Source organism: Gopherus evgoodei, chromosome 3 (genome assembly GCF_007399415.2).
Source record: "Gopherus evgoodei ecotype Sinaloan lineage chromosome 3, rGopEvg1_v1.p, whole genome shotgun sequence".
Classification (NCBI taxonomy): Eukaryota; Metazoa; Chordata; order Testudines; family Testudinidae; genus Gopherus; species Gopherus evgoodei.
Window position 1 is genome coordinate 29379666 of NC_044324.1, and position 20441 is coordinate 29400106.

The 20441-nt window shown below is 40.9% G+C and overlaps 1 protein-coding gene across 1 annotated transcript in view; it reads left to right on the top strand.

The window, feature by feature from the left end:
- APOB (apolipoprotein B) overlaps positions 1 to 20441 on the top strand; it is a 61360-nt gene that overhangs the window by 26833 nt on the left and 14086 nt on the right. The window contains exons 16-25 of the mRNA XM_030558431.1: positions 240 to 431; positions 1478 to 1645; positions 2524 to 2735; positions 3377 to 3559; positions 3789 to 3910; positions 4594 to 4804; positions 8913 to 9088; positions 9256 to 9443; positions 9701 to 9846; positions 19155 to 19528. Of these exons, the coding sequence (XP_030414291.1) occupies positions 240 to 431; positions 1478 to 1645; positions 2524 to 2735; positions 3377 to 3559; positions 3789 to 3910; positions 4594 to 4804; positions 8913 to 9088; positions 9256 to 9443; positions 9701 to 9846; positions 19155 to 19528 (1972 nt within the window). The remainder of the gene's footprint in view (positions 1 to 239; positions 432 to 1477; positions 1646 to 2523; positions 2736 to 3376; positions 3560 to 3788; positions 3911 to 4593; positions 4805 to 8912; positions 9089 to 9255; positions 9444 to 9700; positions 9847 to 19154; positions 19529 to 20441) is intronic.

Below are 20441 nucleotides of genomic sequence, written 5' to 3' on the forward strand. Positions count from 1 at the left end.
TCTCATGGTTAATTTACAGAAGATAAAATCCCTAGTTACACCTAACTAAAGGTGATTTTCCTTTATTGCATTTCTTAGAATCCTTTGTTTTAGGAACCAAAATTCCAGAGTTCTGTCTCCAATAAGGGTATCTGTGCAGATCAGCTGGTAGCCATTATGTAATTGTACTGGGTGTATCAAATTCTCAGACTTGTTACAAGGGGATTTTATTTTGTGGTACTTTTTGATTGAATTCTCAGGATGTGATGAAAGGAATAATGCTGAACTTTGAAAAACTGATAAAAGAAATGGGAAACAAAGAAGTTCCTGAAGCTAGGGCCTACCTCCGAATCCTGGGAGAAGAACTTGGGTACATGAAACTCAACGATTTCAAGCTACTGGGAAATGTGATTTTGAAGAGCATTAAAACTCTGCAGGCCATTCCAGAGAAGGTATGTTTCTGAAGTGCAGAATGAAAATATTTCACATTAGGTTTTTCTATCAGATATTTTTATATTTATCTTCCAAATAAAGCACAGATATTTGAATGGAGTACTAGTCACTTAAAAAGAAAATTACTTAAAATGTAGTGTCAAAATTTAGCCAAAAAAAGACACAGGCCCTATCCCCAAAGTTATTTAGGTGCCTAACTCCCATTGAAACAAATCCATCTAATGGGAATTAGGTATCTAGATACCTTTGAGAATCTGGACCTAAAATAATTGTGCATCTCGACAACAGAAGAATGTGAGATTCATAATAATGTCTTCAACATCATGATTATCTCCATATCTTTATTCCATTTGATTTCACATGCTGTGGATCGAATCCACCAATGAGATCCACGCAGAGTCCCAGAGAAGCCAATGGGGGTCTGCTGAGACACAAGGATGCACCTATTGACTCCAAAAGGATCCCATTGCAGGATTGAGACCAACATGGGAGTAATCCCTAAAATCTTAATGTTTGTCCATGTGCTATATTGCTAAAGGGTTAATGAAGGTAGAACATACAGGAATGTTTTAAAATGTTTTATAATATTGAAAAGGAAAGTAAACGTATTGCACTTTAGAGATATTGGGTGAAATCCTGACCCGACTGAAGTCACTGAGAGTTTTACCGTTGACTTCAGTGATGCCAGGATTTTACCCTTCTACCTTATCTGACCCACCTAGGTAATTATATTGCACCTATCACCATGTAATCAGATGGTCACTATTGTTTCCTCAGATTTAGGTGAAGAAATTATATTTATTTTTCTTAAAAGCTGGATTTTGACAAGTGTTCTTTGTGAATGTCTTTGCTTGTGCCTCATAAAGTAATATTTTTGTGCCATCTTGGTCTCTGTACAGTATAAGAATTATAGTCTTAGATTATGTGATTATGATTAAAGGATATTTTAAAAGGTCCTTTATACTTCATCTTATGATTCATTTTAATGTTACAAAGCCTACATTAAAGTATTTAATTGTTTAATGTTTCCTTATTTGATTCACAGATTGTGCAGGCCATTTCAAAAGGTACAGAGGGTGACTTATTTGTTCACTACATCTTTATGGACAATGAATTTGAGCTCCCAACCGGAGCAGGATTGCAGCTCCAAGTTGCTTTCTCTGGAATTGCAACTCCTGGAGCCAAGGCTGGGGTGAAGATTCAACCAAAGAATGTGAGTCTTAATTCCTGTCATGATATTATATTCCTCTAACAAGTGTGCCATCTCCTTTGGGAATAAAGCAGAGATTGCAAGTTGTCAAAGACAATACAGAATATTCCAGAAACAAAGATTAAATTATTAATTACAATGCTTCCAGGTTATCATTGGGTGAGGGCAATATTAAACTAACAAATTGAACAAAACAAATATTAAAATATACCTGAGTTTTATATAGCTATCTAAGATTATTCATCCAAATTAACCCAAGTTAGCATGCTAACTTCCCTGAAATCCTGAGTCACCAGAAATAGGTTTGGAACAAAATCTCCAGTCCAAACACCTCTGAAATTTGGGGCTGTAAATTTTTGAATCTGCATCCAGATTTTGCATCTGGCCTCTGTTTTGGTAATCAACCAAATAAAAACCTTGAGCCTGAGTGCTCTTATACATTGGGAAAGTTTAGATAGATCTTTGGGCCCATTCCTATTTGTCAAACTTCTTACTCACTGGAGCGTACTATAATCCTCCCACTGTGGAAAAGTCTCTTCTGACAGGATTTAAATTGCATGAGGCTCTGCAAACAGCCAATTTTTATTCAAAGTCTCTCTGCAGTGGGAACAGCTTCAACTATAAAGCAAGTTCATTGTCCGTGAGTTATCTCCCCCCATATTTGCTGCCCACAAATACCACTTCCTTTTTCCTTCAGATTCTATAGTGTGTCTTAGTGACCAAACTTTACTGAATAACAACATTAATTTGATAAATTAACCTACTAATATCTAGGTCTAGTCCATCAATAAGAAGGAGAACATTACTCTTACATTGATATTATCAGAACTAAATGATGTACTTTGGGGAATGAAATATATCATTTTGTCTTTTCCCCATAGATGCAAGCAGACCTGGTCATTAAACCCTCGATGGCAATTGAGTTTATAACTCATGTGGGAGCAAACATCCCAGCATTTGCTAGAAGCGGCGTGCAGATGGTCTCCAAAATATACCATGAGTCTGGAATAGAAGCCCGAGTTGGTTTGAGAGCCGGACAATTAAAACTCAGCATCCCTGCTCCAAAGACCCCTACCAAGCTCTTCAGCTTCAGGTGTTTGAACCTGGATAAGAATATTTGCTCTTTCCAGATTGCATCCTCCTTTCTTTCTTGCTTTTTTGCTTCTGAATGATAAATATTGTACTGGATTTTATTTTGATGATGGTCGGCTTTTTTGTTTTTGTTTTTGATTTCTTTCTTTGTTTGTTTGATTTTTGCTATTCTGGAAAATGACTCCTACTGTAAAGCTAGGATAACATCCTTCTCAGTGTAACATAGTAGTCAGAGCAGACTAGGGCCCGGGAGTAAGGCCTGAACGATTCCTGAATTTGTTACTCACTTTCATAATATTTGCCTGTTTATGCTTCAATTTCCCGTTTTATAAAATGTTGGTAATAACAATGCAAATCTATGTGATGGGGTGATACTTAATTATCATAATCACTTTGAGATTCTAAGATGAAAGGATCTGTATGCATGCAGGTTATTTATTATATAGTAATTATTAAGACATAATTTTATCATTTTCTCACTACTTGCTACTTCCAAAGCTTTCTGTTATTTAACCTTGTGATAGGTATATTTTTTTCAGAAGGTTTTCACTTAAAAAGTAATCTCATAAATAGGATTTATCAAATAACAGTAATATTTAGATACATATCTTGAGAATAACTAGACTTATTTTTCTTTTCCAGTAACACATTATATTTGGTCTCTCCAACCAAAACTGAAGTGATTCCACCTCTGATTGAGAACAGAGAGTCGTGGACGTCTTGCAAACCTTTCTTCGTTGGTCTAAATTACTGTACTAAAGTAGCTTACTCTAATGCCAGCTACACAGATGCAGCACCATACTACCCACTGACTGGGGAAAGCAGGTCAGTTGTGTCATCCTTGACTGTATCGATTTTTTGTCTACCCCACAAAAGTCAACCATCTCTATTATGGCTGCAGTACATACTGCTTTTTTTTCATGTACTTTAATAAAAGACAGGCAGGATCAGCTCAGAAACAAGATGGTTGGGAACTGACCTTTTTTTTTACCATTTTCTGTACTAATTGGATTTGTTAGTTACTAGTATAGGTGACCTTTTCCCCATTCTTTAGGATTGAAATTGAAATACAGCCTACAGGATCAGTACAGGAATACTCTGCAAATGCTAACTATGAGCTACAGAGAGAGGAAAATGGCCTGGTAGACACTTTGAAATTTACCACTGAGGCAAAAGGTAAGAATCTAAAGAACAATCAGACTTAGCTCATCTTTGAATTGTGACAATGCCATGAAAAAAAATCAGATTAACAAAATTAGGATTGCTATTTACAACATACAATACAAAACAATCTTTGTACCCAAACCTGTAAACGTGTGTCCTCAGTTTTATGTACATGAGTAGTTCCAGTGCACAGGTGTTATGAAGGACCATAGCTATATTTTGTATCTCAAAATGTTTTGCTATGTTAAATAATAAAATTTCCTTGATACATGAAAGCAATAAAGAAGGGAAATTATGAGGCACCGTATAAGCAAGAGGAAAGATACATTGTTAGGTGAAATATGAAAATAAATGGTTAGTCAATAATGCACAGAAATACTGAAAATCTGTTACAGAAAAAGAGTTGAACCAACATCAAATTATATGGAGAGACAAACTGAAGAAGATCAGTGATAGATAAAGAGAGAGAGCAAGCAGAGAGGTAATTAGAGACAATATAGCATCTCCAGTAGGTTGGATGGAATCCCTAGAAATCTGAAAGAACAAGGAGAGCAAATTTCAACTTATGTACTCAGATTGTTCCCTTCACTATCTGCTTTAGATATTTGGGGTAATGCTATTTTCAGATGCTCATTTTTTTTCATTCATCTTTCTATAAAAGCCTAAAAAGACATAATTTATGGTGCATTTTTCAGGTGTAAGACAAAGTGAGGCCACGCTGACCTTCAGATACAATAGAGACAAGAAGATTTTCACCAGTGATGTCCAAATTCCAAATTTTGATATTGACTTTGGTACTAACTTCAGAGTCAATGATGAATCCACTCTGGAAAGGAAGGCATATACCTTTATCTTAGACATCAGTAACAAGAAGGTTCCTGAAGTTACTCTTACTGGTCGCATAAGGTAATCCCAACATCCTGTTAGACTTCCCGAATATTTTGAAACTAGGTAACTGAATATTTTATTAACAGTAGGGTTTTCAAGAGTATGTTCTTCTAGATCAGGGGTCGGCAACCTTCGGCACGTGGCCCATCAGAGTAATCTGCTGGTGGGCTGCGAGACATTTTGTTTATGTTGGTTGTCCACAGGCATGGCCCCCTGCAGCTCTCAGTGGAAGTGGTTTGCTGTTCCCGGCCAATGGGAGCTGAGGGAAGTGGCGCGGGCCACCGGAACATGCTGGCTACCACTTCCTGCAGCTCCCATTGGCTGGGAATGGCAAACTGCAGCCACTGGGAGCTGTGGGGGGCTGTTCCTGCAGATAGTCAACATAAACAAAATGTCTCACAGACCGCCAGCGGATTACCCTGATGGGCCACATGCTGAAGGTTGCTGACCTCTGTTCTAGATACACAGAGATTGTCCGTCATAGACTCATAGACTCTAGGACTGGAAGGGACCTCGAGAGGTCATCGAGTCCAGTCCCCTGCCCTCATGGCAGGACCAAGTACTGTCTAGACCATCCCTAATAGACATTTATCTAACCTACTCTTAAATATCTCCAGAGATGGAGATTCCACAACTTCCCTAGGCAATCTATTCCAGTGTTTAACTACCCTGACAGTTAGGAACTTTTTCCTAATGTCCAACCTAAATCTCCCTTGCTGCAGTTTAAGCCCATTGCTTCTTGTTCTATCATTAGAGGCTAAGGTGAACAGGTTTTCTCCCTCCTCTTGATGACACCCTTTTAGATACCTGAAAACTGCTATCATGTCCCCTCTCAGTCTTCTCTTTTCCAAACTAAACAAACCCAATTCCTTCAGCCTTCCTTCATAGGTCATGTTCTCAAGACCTTTAATCATTCTTGTTGCTCTTCTCTGGACCCTCTCCAATTTCTCCACATCTTTCTTGAAATGCGGTGCCCAGAACTGGACACAATATTCCAGCTGAGGCCTAACCAGCGCAGAGTAAAGCGGAAGAATGACTTCTCGTGTCTTGTTTACAACACACCTGTTAATGCATCCCAGAATCACATTTGCTTTTTTTGCAACAGTATCACACTGTTGACTCATATTAAGCTTGTGGTCTACTATGACCCCTAGATCTCTTTCTGCCATACTCCTTCCTAGACAGTCTCTTCCCATTCTGTATGTGTGAAACTGATTGTTCCTTCCTAGGTGGAGCACTTTGCATTTATCTTTATTGAACTTCATCCTGTTTACCTCAGACCATTTCTCCAATTTGTCCAGATCATTTTGAATTTTGACCCTGTTCTCCAAAGCAGTTGCAATCCCTCCCAGTTTGGTATCATCCGCAAACTTAATAAGCGTACTTTCTATGCCAACATTTAAATCGTTGATGAAGATATTGAACAGAACCGGTCCCAAAACAGACCCCTGCGGAACCCCACTTGTTATACCTTTCCAGCAGGATTGGGAGCCATTAACAACTACTCTCTGAGTACGGTTATCCAGCCAGTTATGCACCCACCTTATAGTAGCCCCATCTAAATTGTACTTTCCTAGTTTATCTATAAGAATATCATGCGAGACCATATCAAGTGCCTTACTAAAGTCTAGGTATATCACATCCACCGCTTCTCCCTTATCCACAAGGCTCGTTATCCTATCAAAGAATGCAAAAAGATTAGTTTGACATGATTTGTTCTTTACAAATCCATGCTGGCTATTCCCTATCACCTTACCACCTTCCAAGTGTTTGCAGATAATTTCTTTGATTACCTGCTCCATTATCTTCCCTGGCACAGAAGTTAAACTAACTGGTCTGTAGTTTCCTGGGTTGTTTTTATTTCCCTTTTTATAGATGGGCACTATATTTGCCCCCTTCCAGTCTTCTGGAATCTCCCCCGTCTCCCATGATTTCCCAAAGATAATAGCTAGAGGCTCAGATACCTCCTCTATTAACTCCTTGAGTATTCTAGGATGCATTTCATCAGGCCCTGGTGACTTGCAGGCATCTAACTTTTCTAAGTGATTTTTTACTTGCTCTTTTTTTTATTTTCTTTTCTAAACCTACCCTCTTCCCGTAAGCATTCACTATACTAGACATTCCTTCAGACTTCTCAGTGAAGACTGAAACAAAGAAGTCATTAAGCATCTCTGCCATTTCCAAGTCTCCTGTTACTGTTTCCCCCTCCTCATTGAGCAGTGGGCCTACCCTGTCCTTGGTCTTCCTCTTGCTTCTAATGTATTGATAAAAAGTCTTCTTGTTTCCCTTTATTCCCATAGCTAGTTTGAGTTCATTTTGTGCCTTTGCTTTTCTAATCTTGCCTCTGCATTCCTGTGTTATTTGCCTATATTCATCCTTTGTAATCTGACCTAGTTTCCATTTTTTATATGACGCCTTTTTATTTTGTAGGTCACGCAAGATCTCGTGGTTAAGCCAAGGTGGTCTTTTGCCACATTTTCTATCTTTCCTAACCATCAGAATAACTTGCTTTTGGGCCCTTAATAGTGTCCCTTTGAAAAACTGCCAACTTTCTTCAGTTGTTTTTCCCCTCAGTCTTAATTCCCATGGGACCTTACCTATCAGCTCTCTGAGCTTACCAAAATCCGCCTTCCTGAAATCCATTGTCTCTATTCTGCTGTACTCCCTTCTACCCTTCCTTAGAATTGCAAACTCTGATTTCATGATCACTTTCACCCAAGCTTCCTTCTACTTTCAAATTCTCAACAAGTTCCTCCCTATTTGTTAAAATCAAGTCTAGAACAGCTTCCCCCCTAGTAGCTTTTTCAACTTTCTGAAATAAAAAGTTGTCTGCAATGCAGTCCAGGAACTTATTAGATAGTCTGTGCCCCGCGGTGTTATTTTCCCAACATATATCTGGATAGTTGAAGTCCCCCATCACCACCAAATCTTGGGCTTTGGATGATTTTGTTAGTTGTTTGAAAAAAGGCTCATCCATCTCTTCCACCTGATTAGGTGGCCTGTAGTAGACTCCCAGCACGACATCACCCGTGTTTTTTACCCCTTTTAGCCTAACCCAGAGACTCTCCACACTTCCGTCTCCTATATCCATCTCCACCTCAGTCCAAGTGTGTACATTTTTAATATCTACATGCACCATGTGACTTCTCTCTCCCTTCACTCAAATCCCTGTTTAAAACACATTTCTGCCATAAAGCCATTCCTCTATAATCCACTACAGATAAATAAAAAGAAAATAAGTACAATCTAGCTTCAGAATGGATTCTTCACACTATATATGACATATATAATTTCGGTTACAAATTCATTGAGGTAATTCTTGTATCTTCTGTTATACTGGTAGAGTGTCAGGTGTGCCACTGGCACTCAATAAATAATAAAAATAAAAACATCAGAGAGATATCTATAAGAATTCCCCTCTTCATGATAAGAATATTTCCAGTAGCATCTATGGAAGAGTTTATAATTAATTGCAGTTTTCCCTTGATCCTAAAATTATCTGCCTCACAGACCCACAGTGAAATGAATTGTTCACTCTCTTTAATACCCTTCATTCTTCAACAGAATTCTCTTATTTTGATGCTGCCCCATGGATGTTCCTCGTGCAGAGCTGCCTTTAACACCAGTGGCATTAACAAAGTTCAAGGACCTTGATTCCCTTTCATTTACACAAATGTAAAATCAGGATTAAGTCTACTCAAGCCAGCAAGTTACAAATGTGTACAATGCTTAAGCTAGAGGAAGATCAGACTCAGTAGTAAACTATTGCCCATAGAGGGCCAAATGCTTTAGTGTTTACTCAGTTAGATAAAACTACCATTGATATGAATGGGAGGTTTATCCTGAGTAAGGATTTTAGTATTTGGCCCATATATACCTGGACAGAAAGAGCTCTACAATAGTATTATAATAATTTTCCTACATCAGTGAAGTCCCAAGGAAATCAATGGGATTTCAGAGCACTAATCAGCTCATGGGTCAAGTTCCTAGGTCCAAATAAACCCATTCCTTTTAAGATCTAGAATTCCTTTTTTCAGTTTTAATTATAATTGTTCCTGAAAAAGTGCCAGCCATAATATAGCCAAACTGGTGAACGTTCATGTTTGTTACTATTTTGCTTTCACAGATATGATGGGAAGAAAGATGCAATGCTGGGAGGTGTCATTTCTATCCCTCGCCTACGGACTGAACTCATAACTGAAGCATTGCTTCATCATTCACTGAACAGGGTTTCTCTTCAGATGGACTCATCTGCAACGGTTTATGGGAACTCGATTTCAGAGAGAGTTGCTTTCAGATATGGTATGGGCATTTATCATGATGTAGAAACTTCACCCATTTGTGAAAACCATACATGTAATCTCCTGTTACATCCGTTATCTAGTACATCTCTATGTACCATGAACCATACAAGAGTAACGTGATTTTGTTAATTTTTATTTCCCCCCCCCCAAACTCATGATTTTCAGATAATGAGAAGATTGAACTAGAGTGGAATTCAGGCACCAGTACAGCAGTGAAAAAGATGTCCGCCAACTTCCCTGTTGACTTTGCAGACTACCCGAAGGCTTTACAGAAGCATGCCAATGAGCTGCTGGATCGGAAAGTGGCTAATACAGATATGACACTGAGGCACATTGTCTCACAATTCATCATGGTAAGTGTGAATACTTATTCTAAAAATATTACAGCTTGATCATGCAACCCTGAGGAGCAGTCCAACACATTTTACTAGAACCACTTGTGTAAGTAATCACTAGGATGTGTAAGGGTTGCATTATCAGGTCCATCTGCCCCTCTCCAGAAAAGCACTCACTCTTGTGCTTCATGTTAAGCAAATGGGTAGTCCCACTGGCTTAAAGCTAACAGTTATTTCATACTACTCTGGAAAACACATCCACTGTGTCATTGCAGGCAACCCATACCTGGCTGCAGAAGGCATCCAAGGATATTCCTTATGCCCAAACTTTACAAGATAAGCTAAATGGATTGCAGGAACTGAACATTCAGACAATGGGGCTGCCTGTTATCACCATTCCAGAGGAACTCTTCCTGAAAAGGTAAACAGAGAAATGAGAACAGTCACCATAGGATACTGAAACTGGAAACTTTCTCGTGTATTTCTTATTTAAAATATGATTGGACTTTATTTTAGACAATAGCACATAATGACCATAACAAAGAATTGTAAGAGCCGACATATATAATTATGTTTACTAAATGGCATACATAATTAATTATGTACGGGCCAATCCTTAGCTAGTGACATTTGCCATAGCGCCACTGAAGCCAATTTACACCAGCTGAAGATCTGGCCCATCACATATAAATATGTCATGCCCTCCATATCCCTTAGCAGAAAACAAATTGTTTTTCCTTCTGCTTTCTTTCACTGTGGTAACATGAAGCTCATATTAGGCATAAGCATCTTCATTGCTTTCAGTCTGTACATGGACTGAATGTGGGTTAGGAACCAAGTGATCTTTCTCCTAGAGTCTTACCAGCTATGCCCATTATTATAATAGTGGCTAATTCTGCTGCCCTACATTTTTGTTAACCATTTCCGATTCAGTGCCTCTGGTTTATCGGCCATTTCTTAAAAATCACAACTTTGTATTTGAGGTTCCATGACTTTCAGATTGCTCCTTGGTGCCATTCACTTCCATTCAGCAGCACACATTCTGCCTAGCTAAGCTATTTGTCTTGGATTGTGCACCATACTCACCCATGTGGTATCTGACTGTCATTTAGGACCATATTTTATATAACATTTTCTGATGCCCAAAGGTACTAATACATTTCCAAATCTTATGCTTCAATAAAACTGTTTTATCGACAGTCATATGTGCCAATGGACTTTTGTCATAACATATTCCCAGATTTGGACCTTAGCGTCCAAAATATGGGGGTTAGCATGAAAACCTCCAAGCTTAGTTACCAGCTTGGACCTGGTAAAGCTACCACCACCCAAAAAATTAGAGTGTTTTGGGGCACTCTGGTCCCCCCAAACCTTTCCTGGGGACCACAAGACCCAAATCCCTTGAGTCTTACAACAAAGGGGAATAAACCATTTCCCTTCCCCCTCCTCCTTCCAGGTGTTCCCTCCCTGGGTTCCTGGAGAGATACACAGAAGCAAGCTCTGTGAATCTAAACAGAGGGACGCCACCCTCCCTGTTTCCAGTCCTGGAAACACAAGTACTTCCCTCTTCATCCAGAGGGAATGCAAAGTCAGGCTAGTAAATCTAACACACACAGATTTCCCCCTGACTTCTTCCTCCCACCAATTCCTTGGTGAGCTACAGACTCAATTCCCTGGAGTTCCCCACCAAAGAAAAACTCCAACAGGTCTTAAAAGAAAGCTTTATGTAAAAAGAAAGAAAAAATACATAAAAATGGTCTCTCTGTATTAAGGTGACAAATACAGGGTCAATTGCTTAAAAGAAATATGAATAAACAGCCTTATTCAAAAGAATACAATTTAACACATTCCAGCAAGTACACACATGTAAATACAAAATAAAAACCCTATAAATCACTATTTTATCTTTTGTACTTACAAATGGGAAACAGAAGATAGAAAAATCCTTCCCATAGCCGAGAGGGACAGACACAAGACAAGAACAAAGGACTCACACACAAACTTCCCTCCACCCAGATTTGAAAAAGTCTTGCTTCCTGATTGGTCCTCTGGTCAGGTGTTTCAGGTTACTCCTTTCCAGGTAAAAGAACATTAACCCTTAGCTATCTGTTTATGACACGCCCCCCAAATTGTAGACAGTGGGGAACCTCACTGGCAGCGATTTCCTCCTAGAACTTTAAAATAAACAGATTAAAACAACACATGCACCTTTACATATACCACTAAGTATATAACTAACAGACTTTTACATTTTAAGAACACTTTTTAACTACTGGATTCTGGGAAACTCTCACGGGAGAGAGCATCGGCTACTTTGTTAGAAGCTCCTGAAATGTGCTGAATTTCAAAATCAAAATCTTGGAGAGCTAAACTCCAACGAAGAAGTTTTTTGTTGTTCCCCTTGGCAGTATGAAGCCACTTTAGTGCAGCATGGTCAGTTTGTAGCTGGAACCGCCATCCCCAAACATATGAGCGTAGCTTTTCCAGGCGTACACAATGGCATAGCATTCCTTTTCACTGACTGACCAGTGACTTTCCCTCTCAGACAGTTTCTTGCTGAGAAACATGACAGGATGGAAGTTGTGATCCGTTGCTTCCTGCATGAGAACTGCTCCTATACCACGCTCAGATGCATCCGTGGTTACTAGGAATGGCTTGTCAAAGTCCGGGGCCCTGAGCACAGGGTCAGATATGAGCGTTGCCTTAAGTTGGGTAAAGGCCTTTTGACACTCATTAGTCCACTTAACTGCATTTGGCTGGGTCTTTTTGGTCAGGTCGGTCAGTGGGGCAGCGATTTGGCTGTAGTGTGGTACAAATCGCCTGTAGTATCCAGCCAAGCCTAAGAAGGATTGGACCTGTTTCTTTGACTTTGGGACAGGCCACTTTTGGATAGCATCCACCTTGGCCTGTAGGGGGTTTATGGTTCCTCGACCCACCTGGAGCCCCAGGTAAGTAACTATGATTTGGCCTATTTGACACTTTTTGGCCTTAACAGTTAGTCCGGCCTGCCTGATGCGCTCAAAGACTTTTTCCAGGTGTAGTAGGTGTTCGGGTCAGGAGTCAGAAAAAATGGCCACATCATCGAGGTAGGCAACTGCATATTCTCCCAGTCCTGCTAGTAGACCATCTACCAGCCTCTGGAAGGTGGCGGGTGCATTTCGCAGCCCAAAAGGAAGGACATTAAATTCATACACCCTCGCATGGGTGATGAATGCTGACCTTTCCTTGGCAGGTTCATCTAGCGGTACTTGCCAGTACCCCTTGGTTAAGTCTATTGTAGAGATGAACTGGGCACGTCCCAACTTCTCCAATAGCTCATCGGTGCGTGGCATTGGATAGTTGTCCGGACGAGTTACCGCATTTAGCTTACGGTAGTCCACGCAAAAGCGTATTTCCCCATCTGGTTTGGGTACCAGAACCACTGGAGATGCCCATACACTGGTAGATGAGCGGATTATACCCATCTGTAGCATGTTCTGGATCTCCCGTTCTATAGCAGCTTGGGCATGAGGAGACACCCGGTAGGGTGGGGTTCTAATGGGGTGAGCATTACCTGTGTCAATGGAGTGGTATGCCCTTTCAGTCCGTCCTGGGGTGGCTGAGAACAATGGGGTGAAGCTAGTGCACAGCTCCTTGATTTGTCGCCGCTGCAGACGTTCCAGGGTGGTTGAGAGGTTCACCTCTTCCACACCACCGTCTTTTTTCCCTTCGTAGTAGACACCATCAGGCCACTCAGCATCATCTCCCTGGACTGTAAACTGACAAACCTGTAAGTCTCTGGAATAGAAAGGCTTGAGAGAATTAACATGGTACACTCTAGGCTTTAGTGAGGAATTGGGAAATGCTATGAGGTAGTTCACAGTTCCCAGGCGCTCCAGGACCGTGAATGGCCCTTCCCATGATGCTTCCATCTTATGGACCTGTTGCGCCTTCAAGACCATAACCTGGTCTCCTACCTTGAAGGAACGTTCTCTGGCATGTCTGTCATACCAGGCCTTTTGCTCTTCCTGAGCATCCTTTAGGTTTTCTCTAGCAAGGGCTAAAGAGTGTCGGAGGGTGCTTTGTAGGTTGCTTACAAAGTCTAGAATGTTAGTTCCTGGAGAAGGCGTAAACCCCTCCCATTGCTGCTTCACCAACTGTAATGGCCCCTTAACCTCGTGACCATACACAAGTTCAAACAGTGAAAAACCTAAACTGGGATGTGGTACAGCCCTGTAGGCAAACAGCAACTGCTGCAACACTAGGTCCCAATTATTGGAGTGTTCATTGACAAATTTACGTATCATGGCCCCCAAAGTTCCATTAAACCTTTCCACCAGGCCATTGGTTTGATGGTGGTACGGGGTGGCAACCAAGTGGTTTACCCCATGAGTTTTCCACAGTTCTTTCATGGTCCCTGCCAGGAAATTAGATCCTGACTCTGTAAGGATGTCGGAGGGCCAACCTACCCTGGCAAAAATGTCTGTTAGGGCCACGCACACAGTGTTAGCCCTGGTGTTGCCTAGAGCTACTGCTTCCGGCCATCGGGTAGCAAAGTCCACGAAAGTCAGTATGTACTGCTTTCCTCTGGGCGTCTTTTTTGGGAAAGGACCCAGAATATCTACAGCTACTCGCTGAAATGGGACCTCAATTATGGGGAGTGGCTGGAGAGGGGCCTTGACCTGGTCTTGGGGTTTTCCCACTCTTTGGCATACCTCACAAGACCGGACATACTTGGCAACATCCTTGCCCATCCCCTCCCAGTGGAAGGACTTCCCCAACCGGTCCTTGGTTCTGTTCACCCCAGCATGGCCACTGGGATGATCATGGGCTAAGCTTAGGAGCTTCCTCCGGTACTTGGAACCACCAACTATTTTTGCGGCTGTCATTCTTCCCGGTGTCTACCAGAAAGAATCTCCTTGTATAAAAGTCCTTGGTCTATAACAAACCGGGATTGATTAGAAGAGCTGAGAGGTGGTGGGGTGCTCCGTGCCGCTGCCCACACTTTCTGAAGGCTGTCATCTGCTTCCTGCTCAGTTTGGAACTGTTCCCTTGAGGCTGGGGTCACCAGTTCTTCCTCAGACTGTGGACTTGGGCTTGGTCCCTCTGGAAGCGATGTAGGTGATAAGGTTGTTTCCGTTGCTGGTGAACCGCTCTTCGCTGGTGCACCTGAGGGTATTTCAGGCTGTGGCTGAGCCCCTTGGGTATGGCTGTCTGTAGCTTCTGCCAGTTCTGGCTCACTGGCACCCTCTGGCTTTGAGTTTGAAGATGTGGTTGCAATTGCTGGTGCTGGTTACTGTTCCAGTTCCGGGCCTGGGACTGGAGGTGCTGTGGCTGTTTCAGTGGTTGGCATGGAATCCGGGTCCACTACCTCTGTCTGGGTCTCTGGTAACACAGACGGCTGTGGACGGCTCAGGAACAGGAATGGGTCTGGAAGCTTGTCTGGTTTGGCTGCGTGTAACCATTCCCACTCTCTTGGCCCGCTTCACCTGGTTGGCCAAGTCTTCCCCCAGTAGCATGGGGATGGGATAGTTGTCATAAACTGCAAAAGTCCACATTCCTGACCAGCCTTTGTACTGGACAGGCAGTTCAGCTGTAGGAAAGCCTACAGCTTGTGACATGAAGGGGTAAATTGTAACTTTGGCCTTTGGGTTGATGAATTTGGGGTCTACGAAGGATTGGTGGATAGCTGACACTTGTGCCCCTGTGTCTCTCCATGCAGTAACCTTCTTTCCGCCCACTCTCAAATTTTCCCTTCGCTCCAAGGGTATTTGAGAGGCATCTGGGCCTGGGGATCTTTTGGGTGATGGTGGTGTAATGAACTGCACTCGGTTGGCGGTCTTTGGGCAGTTGGCCTTGATATGTTACACTTGAAGCATCTTCCATCTGACTGGTCACTGGGTCGAGGTGAATTACTGGAGACTGGTGAGGTGGAAGAATAGGGCGTCTGTGGCTTTACTTGGGTTGTATATGGGGTCTTTGGCTGTCCTCGGTTGTAGGGTTTATGGTCGGTGTGCCCTCTGGGGTATTCATTCCCCTTGACAGTAGCTTTCTTGCTTTCTGCCACTTCCATCCATCTGGCTCCAATCTCCCCCGCCTCAGTGAGATTTTGGGGTTTCCCATCTTGTATGTACCGTGTTATGTCCTCAGGAACACCATCCAAGAACTGCTCCATTTGTATGAGGAGGTGCAGTTCTTCCAAGGATTTAACATTGTGTCCTGATATCCAGGCCTCATAATTTTTCCCAACGTAGTAGGCGTGTTTGGGAAATGACACATCTGGTTTCCACTTTTGGGTTCTGAAACGCCGACGGGCATGATCCAGGGTTATCCCCATTCTGTATCTGGCCTTGGTTTGAAAAAGTTTATAGTAGTTCATTTGCTCCTTAGGCATTTCAGCCGCCACCTCTGATAAAGATCCACTGAGCTGTGGTCTCAATTCTACCATGTACTGGTCTTCAGAGATGCTGTACCCAAGACAGGCTCTTTCAAAATTTTCTAAGAAGGCCTCGGTGTCATCTCCTGCCTTGTAGGTGGGAAATTTCCTGTGCTGTGGAACAAGTACTGGCGAAGGGTTGTTAGGATTGGCTGGAGCATGTTGCTTAGCCTTTTCTAATTCCAGTTCATGTTTTCTCTGTTTTTCCCTGTCTTCACTTTCTTTTTGTTTTTCCATTTCTTTTTGTTGTTTTTCCATGTCTCGGTGGTGGGCCGCCTCTTCTTCTTCTTGTTTCCTTCGGTGGGCCACCTCTTCTTCTTCTAGTTTTCTTTTGTGGGCTGCCTCTTTGGCTGCTTGTTCTCTTTTGTAGGCTGCCAGTTTGATGCTTTCTTCCTTTTCTTTCAGCTCCACCTCTTTTTGTCTTTTTTCCAGTTGTCGCCTGTGTTCAGCTTCTTTGATTTGTTCTTCGCCCTCCATTTTTGTATTGGAAGGCATGGTTCCTGTTTTCTTGTGTTGGGGTGCCCTCCGGTGTTTATCTTCTGAACTGCAGGTTCTCTGTTGCCTCCTGGGGTCTGCCTAGCAACAGTGCCTTTTTCCCTTTCTTCCTCTAGCTAATCTTTTCAATGTAAAGTAAACCAGAAAAACCACTTTATTTGCATGTGTATTGTGCGGGTAATTGCCTCCTAATAGGAGTGCTATTGTCTGACAAAAGACCTGTTTGTCACAGCTTAATGGTTCCTTGCTTAATATGCAAGCCAAGAACTGCAAGAGAGAGCAGAGAAAAAAAATTCTCTCTGGTTCCTTTTAAAACCAAACTGTTTCTCTCTGCTTAAAAGAGAAAAAGAAAATAATATTTCTACTGGCTTCTGGATTCTGTCTTTCCCACAATGCTGCACACCATGTCATAACATATTCCCAGATTTGGACCTTAGCGTCCAAAATATGGGGGTTAGCATGAAAACCTCCAAGCTTAGTTACCAGCTTGGACCTGGTAAAGCTGCCACCACCCAAAAATTTAGAGTGTTTTGGGGCACTCTGGTCCCCCCAAAAACCTTCCCTGGGGACCACAAGACCCAAATTCCTTGAGTCTTACAACAAAGGGGAATAAACCATTTCCCTTCCCCCTCCTCCTTCCAGGTGTTCCCTCCCTGGGTTCCTGGAGAGATACACAGAAGCAAGCTCCGTTAATCTAAACAGAGGGACTCCACCCTCCCCGTTTCCAGTCCTGGAAACACAAGTACTTCCCTCTTCACCCAGAGGGAATGCAAAGTCAGGCTAGTAACTTCGCTGACTTCTTCCTCCCACCAATTCCTTGGTGAGCTACAGACTCAATTCCCTGGAGTTCCCCACCAAAGAAAAACTCCAACAGGTCTTAAAAGAAAGCTTTATGTAAAAAGAAAGAAAAATACATAAAAATGGTCTCTCTGTATTAAGGTGACAAATACAGGGTCAATTGCTTAAAAGAAATATGAATAAACAGCCTTATTCAAAAGAATACAATTTAACACATTCCAGCAAGTACACACATGTAAATACAAAATAAAAACCCTATAAATCACTATTTTATCTTTTGTACTTACTACTGGGAAACAGAAGATTAGAAAAGCAGGAGATAGAAAAATCCTTCCCATAGCCGAGAGGGACAGACACAAGACAAGAGCAAAGGACTCACACACAAACTTCCCTCCACCCAGATTTGAAAAAGTCTTGTTTCCTGATTGGTCCTCTGGTCAGGTGTTTCAGGTTACTCCTTTCCAGGTAAAAGAACATTAACCCTTAGCTATCTGTTTATGACAACTTTGTCAATATTTTCTCTAATTTTGGAGTGGTCCTTATTGGCAGGAAGAGAGAAACAAACTTAATCAAGTACAGCTGATAGAATAATTCATTACAAATAATGCTGTTGTACTGTTTGCAAATTATTTATGAATCAGTCTTGATTACAGCAAATGTATCTATTATTTGTTAGTATTCACAGAACAGTTTATGCAAATAATTTCAGCCTATGGTGTTGGAAACTGTTCAGTTTAACTATTTGGTATTCATTGTGCTGTGCAGTGGATCATTAAATTACAAGTGTTAATATTCTGGTAGCGCATAAAGATTCCAACCCTGGTTCCTCTAGCCACAGAGCAGACAGTCTCTGTCCCAAACATCGTATAATCGAAAGCCAATTTAGAGAAACAGATAAAGGCAAACAAGAACAAAAAGAACTTGCCAAAAGTACAGATCTTATAAAGTATAGTGCAATTTCTTTTCATTTTTCTCTGTGCATAACAATATCCCCCAGCCCCACCAAACCAGTTTACAGCTGCTAGTCAGAGTTTTTCACAGTCACGTGGTATCATTTCTGTTACCCGATGGGATGACTGGAACTTTTAAAGAAAAATAATACTAGGTACTGAAAGATGAGTAATGAGTAGCGTATAATGATAAACACACTTTCCAGTATGAATTTTTGGATGAATAAATCATGTCTTCTAAAATTAATTAAATGTTGAGATATGCAAATAACCAGCAGCTATAATAGAATATAATAATAATAATTAATAATAATGAAGCCCTTCATGTAACACTCTACAAACATATCACTTTTATTCACAAGAATATGAACAGATCCCTTTTTCTACTATTCCACATAGCATATTGCATAAGTGTGGCAATGATATCAGAAAGGAAGGGCTTCCAATCAAGAGATGCCATTTAGAGCACTTAGAGCATTATTCTGGGAGTTAGGAAACTGGAGTCCATTTTGTAACTCTATTAGAATGTGACCTTGGTCAAAAGACTTTTTCTGTCTGTGCCTCAGTTTCCTCATTTATAAAATGCATATTATACCTCTGTCTCTGACACTCATTTCTGTTCATTACTGTTCATAAAGCAGATTAAGATCCTCAAATGGCAGATGCAGAGTATTAATTAGAGTAGAAAATCAGGAGCAAAATAAGAGTCTTGTGTTTAACTTCCTTGGAAAAAATAACTAGAGAAGTACCCAGCATGGTCTAGTCAATTTATTTTGGGGGGAAAGATCTAGTCCCTGCCAGTGACATTTTGTGTGGAGTTGGCCCACTTAATCTCTCAGTCTTCTTGTCTGTAAAATGGGGATAACAACATTTACATACCTACCTGCATAGAGTTTTCCTTGGTGGATGTATGTGGAGTGCTGAGGACAGACTAGATAATCATAATGGTTCTTTCTTCCCTTAAAATTAATGTATTTATGAATTACCTCATTATCATTATTATTAATAACTACTACTTTGTGTGTTTCATAGAGTTTTAAATAATAACAGTGGGTAATTTTTGTGTTACAGTGATGGACGGATCAAATATATTTGGAACAAGGACAATGTTATAATTAACATCCCATTGCCATTTGGTGGAAGATCATTGCATGATATAAGCCTGCCAAAGACTGTAAAAACACCTCCATTGGTAATGAAATCAATTGGAATAAATATGCCGTCTCAGGAGTATCAACTTCCACTATTTACTGTTCCAGAGTCCTACCAACTTCGTGTGCCTTTACTGGGCACTTTAGAGGTCTCCACAAACGTATACAGCAATTATTACAACTGGTCTGCATCTTATACAGTGGCTAATACCACAAAGAATGTTTCTAGTCTGAAAACTAGTTACCTGATGAAAGCTGATTCTGTTTTCGACCTACTTTCATACAGTGTGCAAGGTAAGAATTTTTGTTAATAGTGTTACACTTTTAAATCTACTTTTAAAATGTCTCTATTTTTATATGTACCATGAAAAGGAGATTCATTTGCAAACTGTTTATTTTAAAAAATGGTTGTGTAAACTCAAATCTTTTCTTCTTTTTAAAATATGTAATATGAACTTTATTTAATTAGATGATAAAAATAAATCCAGATAGTTTTAATAAAAAATTCAGATCCAAATTTTCCAAGAGGCCCCAACCCAGCCTCTGAAGCCCTGATCCTGAAAACACTTAAGCACATGACTAGTCCCATTAAGCTCAATAGGAATCTTAAGTGCTTGCAGAATCAGGGCCTATATTAGTATTTGCAATTATCTGTGCTTGCAATTCAGGTAGTTTGTGCACAGAAATCAGTGTTTGTGACCTAACAGTTTGCCATGCAAATATGCAGGTGCAGTTGTATTGCTATTATTATCGTTAATTATTTATATAGCACCATAGTGTGTGTGTATGTGTGCCTATACAAAACCATATATGTAGGTAAACAAAGACCTTGCCCTGAGGAAATCCCAGCCTAAGGATCTGATCTTGAGAGGATCTAGGTGTCATAAATTCCTTTTGAATTAACTCAAACTCCTATTGAGAGGTCAATGGGTGCTCTAGACAGTTAGCTACTCTAAGGATTAGATCATGAAACTGGGATTTTCAAAGGGAGCTGGGCACCTAAATCTAAATTTCAATGGGATTTACCTGCCTAACAGCTTTAGACTTTTTTTGAAAATCCTAGCATGATGCACAATAAAAATGAAGACGATGAAAGAGATGTGTCATGAACACTGTAATCTGGATGATTTGTTTGGCACATAGTTTGTTCATTTCAAGTTTAAACAATGGTATGGCCTATTTCATCTGATAGATTTATATGTATTAT